This window comes from Dysidea avara, chromosome 5, assembly GCF_963678975.1.
Source record: "Dysidea avara chromosome 5, odDysAvar1.4, whole genome shotgun sequence".
NCBI classification, from domain to species: domain Eukaryota; kingdom Metazoa; phylum Porifera; class Demospongiae; order Dictyoceratida; family Dysideidae; genus Dysidea; species Dysidea avara.
In genome coordinates, this window is record NC_089276.1 from 37,212,638 (window position 1) to 37,225,677 (window position 13,040).

Below are 13,040 nucleotides of genomic sequence, written 5' to 3' on the forward strand. Positions count from 1 at the left end.
CAATGTCCTGGTGTTTAGCTGGTGTCAAGTGCAGCTCGTGAGGTGGTGTATTGTTAGTACAGCATATGAGCTGGTGTAATTACTCGTACAGTGTAACACTATTGTCAAGTGCAGCCTGTGTGCTGGTATATTAGTTAGTATAGCGAAACAGTATTGTCAAGTGCAGCCTGTGTGCTGGTATATTAGTTAGTATAGTGAAACAGTATTGTCAAGTGCAGCCTGTGTGCTGGTGTATTAGTTAGTATAGTGAAACAGTATTGTCAAGTGCAGCCTGTGCGCTGGTGTATTAGCTAGTATAGTGAAACAAGTGCAGCCTGTGTGCTGGTGTATTAGTTAGTATAGTGAAACAGTATTGTCAAGTGCAGCCTGTGTGCTGGTGTATTAGTGAAATAGTATTGTCAAGTGCAGCCTGTGTGCTGGTGTATTAGTTAGTACTGTGAAACACTATTGTCAAGTGCAGCCTGTGTGCTGGTATATTAGTTAGTACTGTGAAACACTATTGTCAAGTGCAGCCTGTGTGCTGGTGTATTAGCTAGTACAGTATAATAGTATTGTTAAGTGGAGCCCACGAGCTTGTGTAAAGTTAGCATAGTGTAACAGTACTTTCTGTCAACTACAGCCTGTAACATTGTGGTTAATTTGTCATGTTAGGATGCTTCAGTGTTACTCATTGATGACACTGATTTTGCTAGGGGACCATCCTATCCAGGAGCACCAGGATTACTCATCCTGTGAGAAGCCGGGGAGTCTGGACAGTCACTGGAGAGATCCGAGCTGCATAACCAGCTGGACAACGAGCTATGGTTCAGGCTGGTATTCACTCATCCGTCAAACATCACCCTGTGTCTATATTTATGGGAAATTTTGGCCTGATGCACCTCTCTTTGCTGACCCTAGGTTGTTGTAAATTTATTAAAATAGTAGCCGCACCTGCAGCTGCACACCTATATCAGTGTTGTAGTGTGGATTAATGGGAGTATGAGGAGGGAGATGTACTTAATGTCATTTGAGCTTGCGAATTAGACAGAAAATAAGCTCCCGCCATAATATGATGTGCACGTGCAGTAGGTTGGCACGTGAGATATGGTTATTTATAGTGCAAATGTGTGAACATGTGTCATTCTAGGCTGCCAGGCACAAACGTAATGGCTGTCCCGCCCACCCACCCTCAAATGTGCTTGAAGCTGATACATTATGTGATGATGGTGCTTAGTAACAAAAGACACCCACCCTCAAATTTGCAGGCCCCCACCCTCAAATTTGCAGGCCCCCACCTTGTGTAGGTACATAATCTTGTATTTTAGTGAGTTGTAAGGTTGGAGTTTTTAAGTTGCTAAATGTTGTAGCAACAGTGATGTACTTAACTACTTACTTTACTTATGCAGCTGAGCTAGTGTATAGTTTTTGTACTGTTGTAAATTTATTAAAATAGTAGCCGCACCTGCAGCTGCACACCTATATCAGTGTTGTAGTGTGGGTTAATGGGAGTATGAGGAGGGAGTGGTTGTGCGGTTGATTTAGTTATTTATTTTTATTAAGGGTTTACAGCACAAGGGCTGAAGGTCTGTAGGACACCTGGTCCTACAGCCTGTTTAAAGTTGTTACAGAAAGTATGTTTGAAAAGGTGGAGAAAGGAGAAAAACCCTTGACTGGACTTGGTGATGTGTGTTGCTAAAAGGGTAATTGACATCACACTGAGTCCAGCACTGCCCGCTTCTTGGCAGAGGATTGTATATTTGGTAAAAATGTGTTAAATTGGTAGATGTATACCATACTACTACTGAGAGAGAACCATCATTATTAAATGAGGAAACATGTAAATACATTACAGTATGATGGGCCCTCGGTCTTGTGCGACCACAGCCAGACTCTTAAAAGATATCTGTGTGGGCATAGCAAGGTTAAACAAACAAACAAAATAACCCTAAACCTACATACAAAAATAGAAATTTATTACATTATTACACATCAACTACGCTGTCCACTCACTGAAATTCCTGGCCAAGAAAATTTTCTGCCGGTGAGCAGGATATGCACATCCTAGCAGCATCATCAAAAGTCTGTCGAATAGAAGACTTGGTGGTGGTTGAAGGATGGATGAAATCAACAAAACTCTTGAAATTCTAAATACAGCTGGGCTGATAGTGTCCTAGCACACTAATTTCAACTGTTTTGTAATAGTTATCGATCCTCAAACGATCAAATTCTGCAAGTAGCTGTAAGTACTCTGTCTTATTTTGCTTCCTAGATCTAGCTGCTTCAATGTGATGTTCAGAGTCCAAGGGACAAGTCAGTTCCAGTAAAGCTACAGAAGATGCTTCAGAAACAACAATATCTGGTCTGTAAGAAGTGATCAACAGGTTTAATGGTATAGTTGCTTGAGGACCTTCACTAGCTCGCAATCCTGGTAGGTCAGCATACACATAGATACCTAACTATGTACTTTATTACTAGTTACGTACTTAACTTAACCAATGTCAAAGTCAGGAAATCTGTCCTCAGCAGTAAGTGAATACTAGCAAAGTAATTATAACTATCATTTTCGCATTGTACCTCCACAAAGTCACAGACAGTTGCTGGAGAAGTTGGCGCCTAGCAAACTTTTGAGGTAAACCGTTTCTAATAGTTGTTCTGTCAGCTATGGATCCTAAAATTGATAGGGCATATGGTGACCAAACACCGAAGGTCTCACATACAAGAGGGATAAAATCTCCATTTATCATTCACAATGTCCTGGTATTGAGTGTCCTTAGCTATCTCACCAACAGCAGCGGCCACCCCAGCCTGAGAAGAAGCAGAAGATATGACAGCAGACTGAGTGGTACTCCTAACGGAGAGATCAAAATAGGCAGGACGACTGGCCAAGATGAAAATCAGGGTGGTATATGTCACCAGGATGAGATTGGTCAGATGAAATGCCTTGCTCCCTAAGAACACCAGGGTGATCTTGGAGCAAGGCATGGTGCACAATAGACACTAAAGCATTAATGACGCTGGATCCTCAAAGGACCATGAGAGCATCCCAACAGATGATCACCAAACTGGCCAATCACAGATAGACGAGTACAGAGAGGTAAAGAAGGGAACAAAGGAATGCCAAGCCACAAACGTAAAGCTATAGTAAAATCGTGAGGAGGAATAGCTAGACTAAAAGCAGGCTGTGGCAGTGCGTTAAGCCAACCACTGCTGGTGCCAGAAGAATGTGATAAAGCACGCAGACGTGCTTGATCATGAATAGTGGAACTGCTTACAAGCTGTTTAAAAAGAGAATCATCTAAAATGGCTTGAAGGTCATTTTGAGAGGAGTTATGCAACACAGAAACAGACATATCTTCAAAGAAAGCAAGGGAACATTCCTCCCCAGGAAATGGCATAAAAACATCAAAACTTTCCACTAAATGTGACACTAAAATACGGGCAGAATTACAGGGCCCCATGAATGCAAGAGCAGCAGAACGCCATGTAGTTGTACCCAGTTATACTGATAGTAAAATGTCAGTAACTTTAAGTACATGGAACATAATTGTTTTATTAAGTTTTAAACTCTCAGTAAAACATCAGTGAATGCGGGATTACTGAAAAACTACTAAAATAGTAAAGAATTAACTGTTCCATATACTGGGGATATACCACTATGAAACTTCAAGCAGTGACACTTGCTGATAAATTGTTCCATAAGACAGCCCCTTGATAAAAGAAACTCTCTCTAGTTGGTAAACACTCTGAGGACAAAGAGTCAATAATTGATGTTATGGCTAACATGACCTTTTATGTCCTTTGAAAAATCTGATGTAAAGACTTGAAAATCTGAATCTTTGTATGAAATCTACTGGCACTCAGTCAATGTATAATAGTTAGAGAAATTTTGAACTGTAAGTCAATGGCAATTTTTAATAAACTTGGAATGGATTCTTTCAATTAAACAATTCAGTTTTGCAGTAGATGGAGACCAAACAACATCACAATAAACAAAGAGTGGTATTTTGACTTTGGTTTCAGGTGAATTTGCAATAAATGGCATTTTTATGTGTATTAGCTATTGATTTTGACCTGACAAGTTTTATCAAAGTAAGCATGGCTCCACTAGAGAAAGGGGGGATTCCCGGCCAGCAGCCCCATCCTGGATCCGCCATTGGGTAGTCTCTCAAGTCTCTCGAGTGTCGCTACATCACCTGTGACATGCCACAGAATCAGCGAGAAAGTTTACAGGGTATTTCCCTCCCACCTTGGCTTTAGTATTTGGTTTCAGTCCCTGTAACAAACTTTGCAGTTGTTTGTTGTGAATATCGTAGCCAGTACCCTAGACCTGTTTTAGGATGATTGTTGAAATTGGCTAGATTTTACTGCCCTTTAATCAAGCCACACTCCTGACTAGCTACCATCTCTAAGATTTGAAGTGCATTCCAATCCTGAGTTAGCATTTATTGAAGTAAAACAAATAGCTAACTAGCCACAATGATCGATAAATAGAACAGTCTGATAAACCCAAAGAGGCTAGTTAATGATGGATGCCAACCGATCAAGCATATACTCTGTGAATGCTATCCCACCACCTGTGAGAAAGCTTAAATGGCTAGCTAAACCATCTTTGTACTAGGCATTTCAGTCTGATTTCTAAATTCTGAGTTTTTATAAATTATGCCCAATAGAGTATTGATTGCCGATCTCAGAAATATATAGTTTGTGGAGCTGGGATTAGATATACTTTGGCATGCATAGTGCTTCTACATTTTTCTCCGGGGCTCTGGGAAATGAAACCATATGCATCTTAGCTGGACTGTCTTGAAACTGCAGTTGTTTCTAGCTGCAAGTTAGTACATGCATTGAGAGTAACTCCAGGGTTTATTGGATTTCACTGATCTCTAGTATGTTACACTTTCAATACAATAGTGCATACCCATAGCATGGATAATATTATATTATATCTTACACCGTATAATATCTATGCCATCACCATAGATCTCAATTATAAGTAAAAAGATTAATGGGTAATTCCATGTCAAATCAACAAGTAATTTAGGGTCACCTCTCGGATTTTGATGAAACTTGGTGTGTTTGTAGTACCTGTGATGCTTATCACTCATGCATTTTTTAGCTCCATACACCCCATAGTTTCTGATTTATGACCACAAGTATCAGTTTTGAATATTTCATGAAAAATTGGTCCATCTCTAGTTACAAAATCGACTGTAACTTTGCACTGTGTAAATATTTTTAGACACAATTTTCACAAGTGGAAGATTGTAGATTGATCTTTCCAGTGATACCTAAATTATGGGATATCTACTTAATTATAGTTCAAAAGTACTGTATTCAGTTGAAAACTTAATTATTTTGAAATAGGCTGCTTGAAATTCTTCATTTTTTTGTGAATAATGATTGGATAATGGTCTATGTTTGATAAATTTTTTGTGCTGGGACTACAATAGCTATATAATGAATTATGTTGTGGTATGCAATTAAATTTTGTATATAACCTATTATTGTTGTTTGGTAGTATACACCTCCAATAGCCACTCAAGTTTGTCTTTACAAAGTGAAGGTGTCTAGGTACAGTGCAACCTGTATTAGTGACCACCTGTATTGAAAGACCACCTATGTGCTGCAGTTAATTAAACTTCTCTAATTGGATATTAATGTATAGCACCAAAGTATCATTTCTTTCCACCAAATCTAAAAATGGTCCTTATTAGACAGGTGGACTTCAAATTACAGATCTGACCACCATACATATCATGTGAACGTTGTATCATCTCTTCAGAAATGTCTTCTTTATTAAGTTGAATCCCACTGTAGTGGACTTAGTTGCGTATATGGCTGCATAGGTACGTACTCCTCAAAAGGGATACCTGGACATTTTCCACTCTAGTGGTGCACATACATTTGAACCAAGATACTTCTGTGACTTCTGTAGAACACTTTATTATTGTCCTAGGAATGGAGGGGTTTTTGCTGTATACATTCATTACTTGTACCTCAATGTGTGAAATCAATTAAATAAATTAATTTACATTTATGACCACTTTGAAGATTAAGCCATAAATTCATGTACATATCTACTCATGCAGGAGGTAAACATGTTGACCACATTTTCATGTGTATTTAACATTTGCCTGTACTGATCTTCAAAGCGTGAATGCTAAATAGTTTGAAACACCATTTAGCTAGTAATTACAGTACTATAAATCACACATTGAGGTGCAAGCAAGTGTTCATTATATTAAAAACTCTTGGTACATTGAAGCAATGCATCTACTGTATACTGTAACAGTGTAACTCTTCTATTAATTCCCTGGATCATGTTCATTTTTGAGAAACCACAGACTTTTTTTTCATCCAAATAAAGTGAGATCATTAACATATATCCTGGCTATCAAGGTGTCTGAGTAGTACCTTTGTTGCCATGTATATAACTTGAATAGTGTGTAGTGGGGCTACAAATGTAAGTGCACTATGGCTGGAATTTGACTTAATAAATAAGGTAGTTATGGAGAGATGGTACAACATTCATGTGTTTATGGATGCATGGTGATCTCATTTAAAGTCTGGAACACACTCCCCCCTTTGTAATTCACTCCCCTATACCTTAGATGAGTTTTGTACCAACCTGAACATTCATTATGATAACACCTGTGCACAACAATCTTTTTGATTTCTGCTCAGTAACAAATTAAATAAAAAGTTCACCTAGGCCATTTTTAGATTTGTTGGAAAGAGTTGATACTTTGGTGCTATACATTAATATTAAAGAAGTATAAATTAAGTGCAGCACATAGGTGGTCTTTCAATATAAGTGGTCACTAATTCAGGTTGCACTGTGCCTATACACCTTCATTTTGTAAGACAAACTTCAGAAACTTGGCATGATACCAGGTGAAAGTCTATATAGCAGCTAGCTATATTATAGGTATCCAGTTTACAACCTGTGATTGTATGGCCATGGGTGAAGCCATGCAGATTCTATGGTTGGTCAGTAGAGTACTTCATACATCAGTGTTGCTGCTTTAGGCCCATTCTCAAGACTATTAAGATCAAGAGATTAAATCTTTGGGGTATTTTTGCTGGTTGTGCATGCTATTTTAAAGGTAGAAACCTTTTAAGATTACACTTTCTGAGATACAATTAAGGACAATACTTTTTTGAAAGTTGAGTGTGTAAATTTAAGCTCTGTAAATATAAATACTTTACTGTGAAGGAATTTTAGAGTCTTGTACATATACCCTATAGGATGTATACGGTTGTGCATGCAATTTTTAACCTGGGAAGATTTTACATATTGAACTGTCTGAGATTGAATCTAAGGCATTTTTGACAGCTTTGTGTGCCGTTTTAAAATCAGTATACAGTGTAGTTGTCACTCGCAATTTTAATGGGTGAATCTGAGATTTTAGGGGGGAGTTCCCCCACCCCCTAACAGCCCTAGAATAAACACTGGTGTGTAAACTTCTTAAAATAATTTATAATAGTACACATATATGCTATAGGATGAAATTTCAATATGTCACTAAAGTTTTGGACTTTTGGCCCTTTGAAGTAGAATGAACAGTGCTTAAAGTGTAAATCACTATAATTAAGATACTCTTTTGCCTTCTGATCTATATAATTATAAAACTATATAATTATAAAAACAATTATAATTCAGAAGGCTCAGTCTCACATATCAACGGTGTTTGGTCAGTTCTCTCAGATAAACAGCTATTCGCAGTAAGAAAAATATCCTCCGGATAAAAGGAAACAAAACCCACAATCGAACCACCCACTTCAGCCTTTTTCTTAGCTGAAACACGTGTTCGCAGTGATTTTCGAACGGCTATGTCTGAACTCGAATCCCTCGTCAAGAACCTTTCGGATAAGTTTGACGGTTTACAAAATGATCTGGATGATCTGAAACGTTGCTCGGGGAAGCGGAAGAAACATAGAAGGCGGCATTCTCGTCGGCACCGCAGACGCCACTCATCTTCAAGGTCCGGATCTCGGAGCAGTTCTGGCCACAGGGAAGATTCACACTCTCGGAGAGAGATCCCCCTTTCCCTGCACGCACGATCTCGGAGTAGGTCGGCGTCGCCACCTCGTAGAGGACCACGTGACCGCCATAACAGAGAGGGCTCGAGGAGCCCCACCCGTGAGGACGAACTGCCGACGAGGACTCGACGTTGGGAGGACATTCCAAACACGCCTCAGTACAATGAGGTCGTTGAATGGGAGTACAACTCGGATATTGAGCTACCGGAACCAGAGAGACGCCAAGCTCCCCCCACCAACGTAGCGACAGTGTCTGAGGAGACAGGAGGGGTCATCACAAAAGCCTGTACTGCCAGGCTAGAGTATACAGACTGTCTCAAGATAAAGAATACCTACTCCCTTCCCAAGGTGGCTGCATCCCGGACTCCCCAACTAGACAGCTACCTCAAAGCTGAAGTCCAACCATCCACCAAGACCACAGACAAGGAGCTGGCCACCATACAGTCTCATGTGCTAGATGCCCTTGCCCCACTGAGTGCCATTTTGGTGTCAGAGGAGGACATCCCAGGGCAAATAGTCAATGCAACAGTTGATGCAGTCAAGCTACTTGGCAATGCTAGTGCCCGAATTAGTCACCTTCGACGAACAAAGATCGTCACACAAATAAACAAGACACTCCTCCCACTAGTTGAAGAGGACTCTAACTTTGGAGAAGTTTCACCCTCCCTGTTTGGGCCGGAGTTTGCCCAAAAATCTAAACAACTAGTGGACCAGGTGAAAGCAATGAGGTCCACCCTCAGCACTCCGAAGCAGTTTTTTCGAACAGGCCCCCCCAACAGCCGGGGGGTTACAGTCGGAAACAGACCCAAGGAGGAGGAGCCCAGAAAGGATGGTCAGGCCAAAAACCATTCCAGAAGAACACTTGGAAAAGTGACTCATGCACACACCATTTTAAAAAGTGTCATGATGAATTGGAAAAGTATCCTAGTGAACCAGATTGCATGTCTCGGGGTAGAACAGCTTTGTCAGCCAGACCTACCACAGGCAGGCAGACTAGCGTACTATCTGACCAACTGGTCTGCCATAACACAGGACCAATGGGTACTGAATGCGGTACGGGGATACCAAATAGACTTTGTGGCGATGCCACAACAAGAATCACAACCAACTCCTCCACACTACACCTCGGAGCAGGTTACACTAATACAGGAGGAAGTAGCCAAACTTCTCCAGAAACAGGCAATTCAACCTGTGGAGTGCCCCTCGGAGAGGGACTTCTACTCCAACATTTTCCTGGTCCCCAAAAAGGATGGTGGACAGAGACCCGTCATCAACCTCAAGGCACTAAACAGCTTTGTTCACCCAGAGCACTTCAAGATGGAGAGCATTCAAACCCTAAAGGATCTGCTGGGGCAGGGGACTGGCTAACAAAAGTCGATCTGAAGGATGCGTACTTTGCAGTTCCCATACACCATGCACACCAAAAGTACCTACAATTTCAGTTTCAGGGGAAAACCTTCCGGTTCACCTGCCTCCCGTTCGGCCTGTCCTCAGCCCCATGGGTGTTCATAAAAACCCTGAAACCAGCATTGGCTATACTACGACAGAGAGGGGTCCGGTTGATTGCCTACATAGACGACATCCTACTGATATCAGACTCAGCAGCCCAAGCTCTGGAACATGTTCAAGCTCTGGCCTACCTACTGGAATGTCTAGGGTTCACCATCAACACAGAAAAGTCCGGGCTAACTCCAACCCAGAACATAGAATTCTTGGGGCTCTCAGTAAACTCCATCGACATGGAGCTACGACTCCCCCCACCCAAAATAAGACAGATTCGAGCAGAGTCTCGAAGGATAACGAGGATGGCAGAGTCAACCTCAGCCCGTACACTAGCACGGCTACTGGCGAGAATGAACTCAACAGCATGTGTAATTCCCCCTGCACCTCTCTTCTACAGAAATCTACAGATGGCACTCTCCAACACTCTGGAGATGCATGCCCAAAACTACGACGGATTAGTAACCTTAACACCAGCCAGTTTGGAAGAGCTGAAATGGTGGGACACGGAGATGTCCAGGTGGAATGGGAAGACCCTCCTCAAGAGAGAGACAGACATGGTCATCGACTCAGATGCATCACTGCAGGGATGGGGAGCCTGTTGCGGCACCCAAACCACAAGGGGAGCGTGGTCACAGAAGGAGGCAACCTTCCACATCAACTGTCTGGAATTGCTGGCAGCCACACTAGCAGTTCAGTCATTTGCAAAAAGCAAATCCAAATTGAACATCCTGCTGAGGATCGACAACACCACAGCAGTAGCATATATCAACCATCTGGGGGGGACAATTTCAAGAGACTTGGTCAGTCTGACGAAGAACCTGTGGATGTGGTGCCTGGAGAGGAACATACACATCACAGCCCAACACCTCCCCGGGTCCCAGAACACCATTGCGGATGCAGAATCACGGTCACAGACAGACAGGACAGATTGGAAGCTGTCCCCTCAGCTGTTCCACCAAATACAGCAAACATTTGGCCCACTGGAAGTGGACCTCTTTGCAACCCGCTTGTCTGCTCAGTGCCGTCGCTACTTCAGCTGGCGGCCAGATCCGTCTGCAGAAGCAACAGATGCATTTCTCCAAGTATGGACCCACATCAAGGGATATGCCAATCCACCTTAGAATCTGGTGGGCAGAGCACTTGCCCAAGTACAGTCTCAACAAGCCAACCTGGTGTTGGTAGCACCAGTGTGGAGATCCCAACCATGGTACCCCACACTACTATACATGTTGGTGGATTACCCCAGACTGATAATATCAGGAACAGAAATAATGGTCAACAGAGACAGCTCACTGATGCTCCCACAACTAGCCGTATGGCACATCTCAGGGAGAGATACAAAAGTCAGCAGCTTTCAGAGGAAGCTACAGACCTCATGCTTAGTTCCTGGAGGACTAAAACTAACAAGTCCTATGACTCACTTTTCGCCAAATGGCACCGCTGGTGTTCTGAACGGAGTTCAGATCCCTTTTCTGGTCCTATAGCTCGGGTGGCCAACTTCTTGCCATACCTTTACAAGGAAGGGTATAAATACAGCTCCGTAAATGCCTATCGATCTGCAATTTCCTCAGTTCATGAGAAAGTTGATGGTTACACAGTCGGCCAACACCCCCTAATCTGCAGACTTGTAAAGGGAGTTTTCCAATCTAGACCTCCATTACCTCGTTACACACAAACCTGGGATGTTCAGAAGGTACTAAACTATCTTGATTCACTAGGTGACAACCAGTTGCTGTCTCTGAAGCACTTGACATGGAAAGTGACAATGTTACTTGCGTTGTCTCGTCCATCTAGATCGGCCGATCTATCAAAATTGGACATATCTAAACGGGTGTATAAACCAGATGGGGTTTGCTTTTATCCAAATACCTTAGCCAAGCAGTCAAGGTCCACATCTCAGATTTCTAATTTTTTCTTCCTCTCTCTTCCAGAAGGAAATAGACTGTGTCCAGTATCAACCTTAAAGGAATACGAGAGCAGGACACAACCTCTTCGGGGAAGGGAAACTAACCTGCTGATAGCAATTATTAAGCCACATAAGGCGGTGTCCTCAAGTACTGTGGCTAGATGGCTGAAGTTGTTATTGGAAGCTTCAGGCATAGATACTTCAATTTTTGGTGCTCACTCGGTCAGAGGAGCTTCTTCATCTGCAGCTGCGTCAGCAGGGATTTCAACCTCAGACATCCTCAAGGCTGCAGGCTGGAGTTCTGAATCCACCTTTCAAAGATTTTACTATAAACCGTTGGATAACCCTTCATTTGGCAGAGCGGTGCTCAATCAACCAGCTTCAAACAACACTGTTGATATGTGAGACTGAGCCTTCTGAATTATAATTCATAAATGGCTCAGACCACGGAGTGGTTGCCAGCTATTTGGAATTATATGAAGAAGGTGAAGTTGAACATATCAACGGTCCCACCCACCCTTCCCAGAGGGAACAATCACAGCTAATCAAAAGGCCGAAGTGGGTGGTTCGATTGTGGGTTTTGTTTCCTTTTATCCGGAGGATATTTTTCTTACTGCGAATAGCTGTTTATCTGAGAGAACTGGCCAAACACCGTTGATATGTTCAACTTTACCTTCTTCATATAATTCCAAATAGCTGGCAACCACTCTGTGGTCTGAGCCATTTATGAATTATGTGGGCTGAAGCATAATCAATTAGTAATCATAAATTACACTACATTCCTGCATGATTCATATTGTAGTTTGTAAAGTTTTTGAGTTGTTGTAATCACAGAATGGGCACCAAGTCTATTTTGATGTAAACATTAATGCATATGGCTGCCTGTTAGGAGAAAGGTTTAAAATGACACGGTTTCTTTTGTCCTGCATATTATGTATCTGCCTGTCTACACAGCTGCGAGGGATTTTGCTGATGTATACACCCATACATATATAGGCGGTGGAGACGGGGTCCAGGGGTGCCATTCCCCCCTCCCCCCCACTTCTATGGGACATGTACACTTGTTTGCAAGAAAATATTGAGATACTCTAATAGAACTGTCAGGAACTGGATACTCTAATAGAGCATTCACAGTATTCAGAGAAGCAGTGTAGCAAGCTACTTTAGCTACGTATGTGCAGTTATAATAAGGAGATATGATTGGTGAAGAGCAGCTATTGTCAGCAGGTAGTGAGTGACCTTTGTTTTGTTTGTTTTTTTTGGTCTTCAACTTACAGCCCCAGGGGCGGATCCAGGGGGGGGGGGGGGGCTTTGGGGGCTGAAGCCCCCCCTTCATATTTAGGCTTTACTTGATCAATATGCTGAGTATTATAATGAAATTTTGTCTTAGCATAATTATATGATCACTAATAATACAAATACTCATAAACCCACCTTATAAACATCTTTCCAAGGTATTATCAGTGGATTTATGCTAAAGTTTATGCAACAAGGACCCGGATCAGCATTGGAGGTGTACAAGATCGAGATACTCTAATAGAGCAGTCAGCTAACTACTCTAATAGAACATTCACTGGAAACATGTAGTTGGTTCTGTTATGGAATTTTT

The 13,040-nt window shown here is 41.9% G+C and overlaps 1 protein-coding gene and 1 long non-coding RNA gene across 2 annotated transcripts; both read left to right on the forward strand.

The window, feature by feature from the left end:
* The first annotated feature begins 1,880 nt into the window (after positions 1–1,880).
* On the forward strand, positions 1,881–4,138 carry LOC136256673 (uncharacterized). The gene is made up of 4 exons (XR_010701595.1): positions 1,881–2,407; positions 2,455–2,504; positions 2,564–2,608; positions 2,661–4,138. It is a non-coding gene; the product is annotated as an uncharacterized lncRNA (long non-coding RNA).
* A 5,382-nt stretch (positions 4,139–9,520) lies between these two features.
* Positions 9,521–11,836, forward strand: LOC136255240 (uncharacterized). Its single transcript, XM_066047967.1, has one exon. The coding sequence runs from the start codon at positions 9,521–9,523 to the stop codon at positions 11,834–11,836; it is 2,316 nt and encodes a 771-aa protein (XP_065904039.1).
* The last annotated feature ends 1,204 nt before the right edge of the window (positions 11,837–13,040 follow it).

Coding starts and splice junctions, on each gene's coding strand:
- LOC136255240 (XM_066047967.1), top strand. CDS start 9,521: ATGGGTGTTCATAAAAACCCTGAAACCAGCATTGGCTATACTACGACA.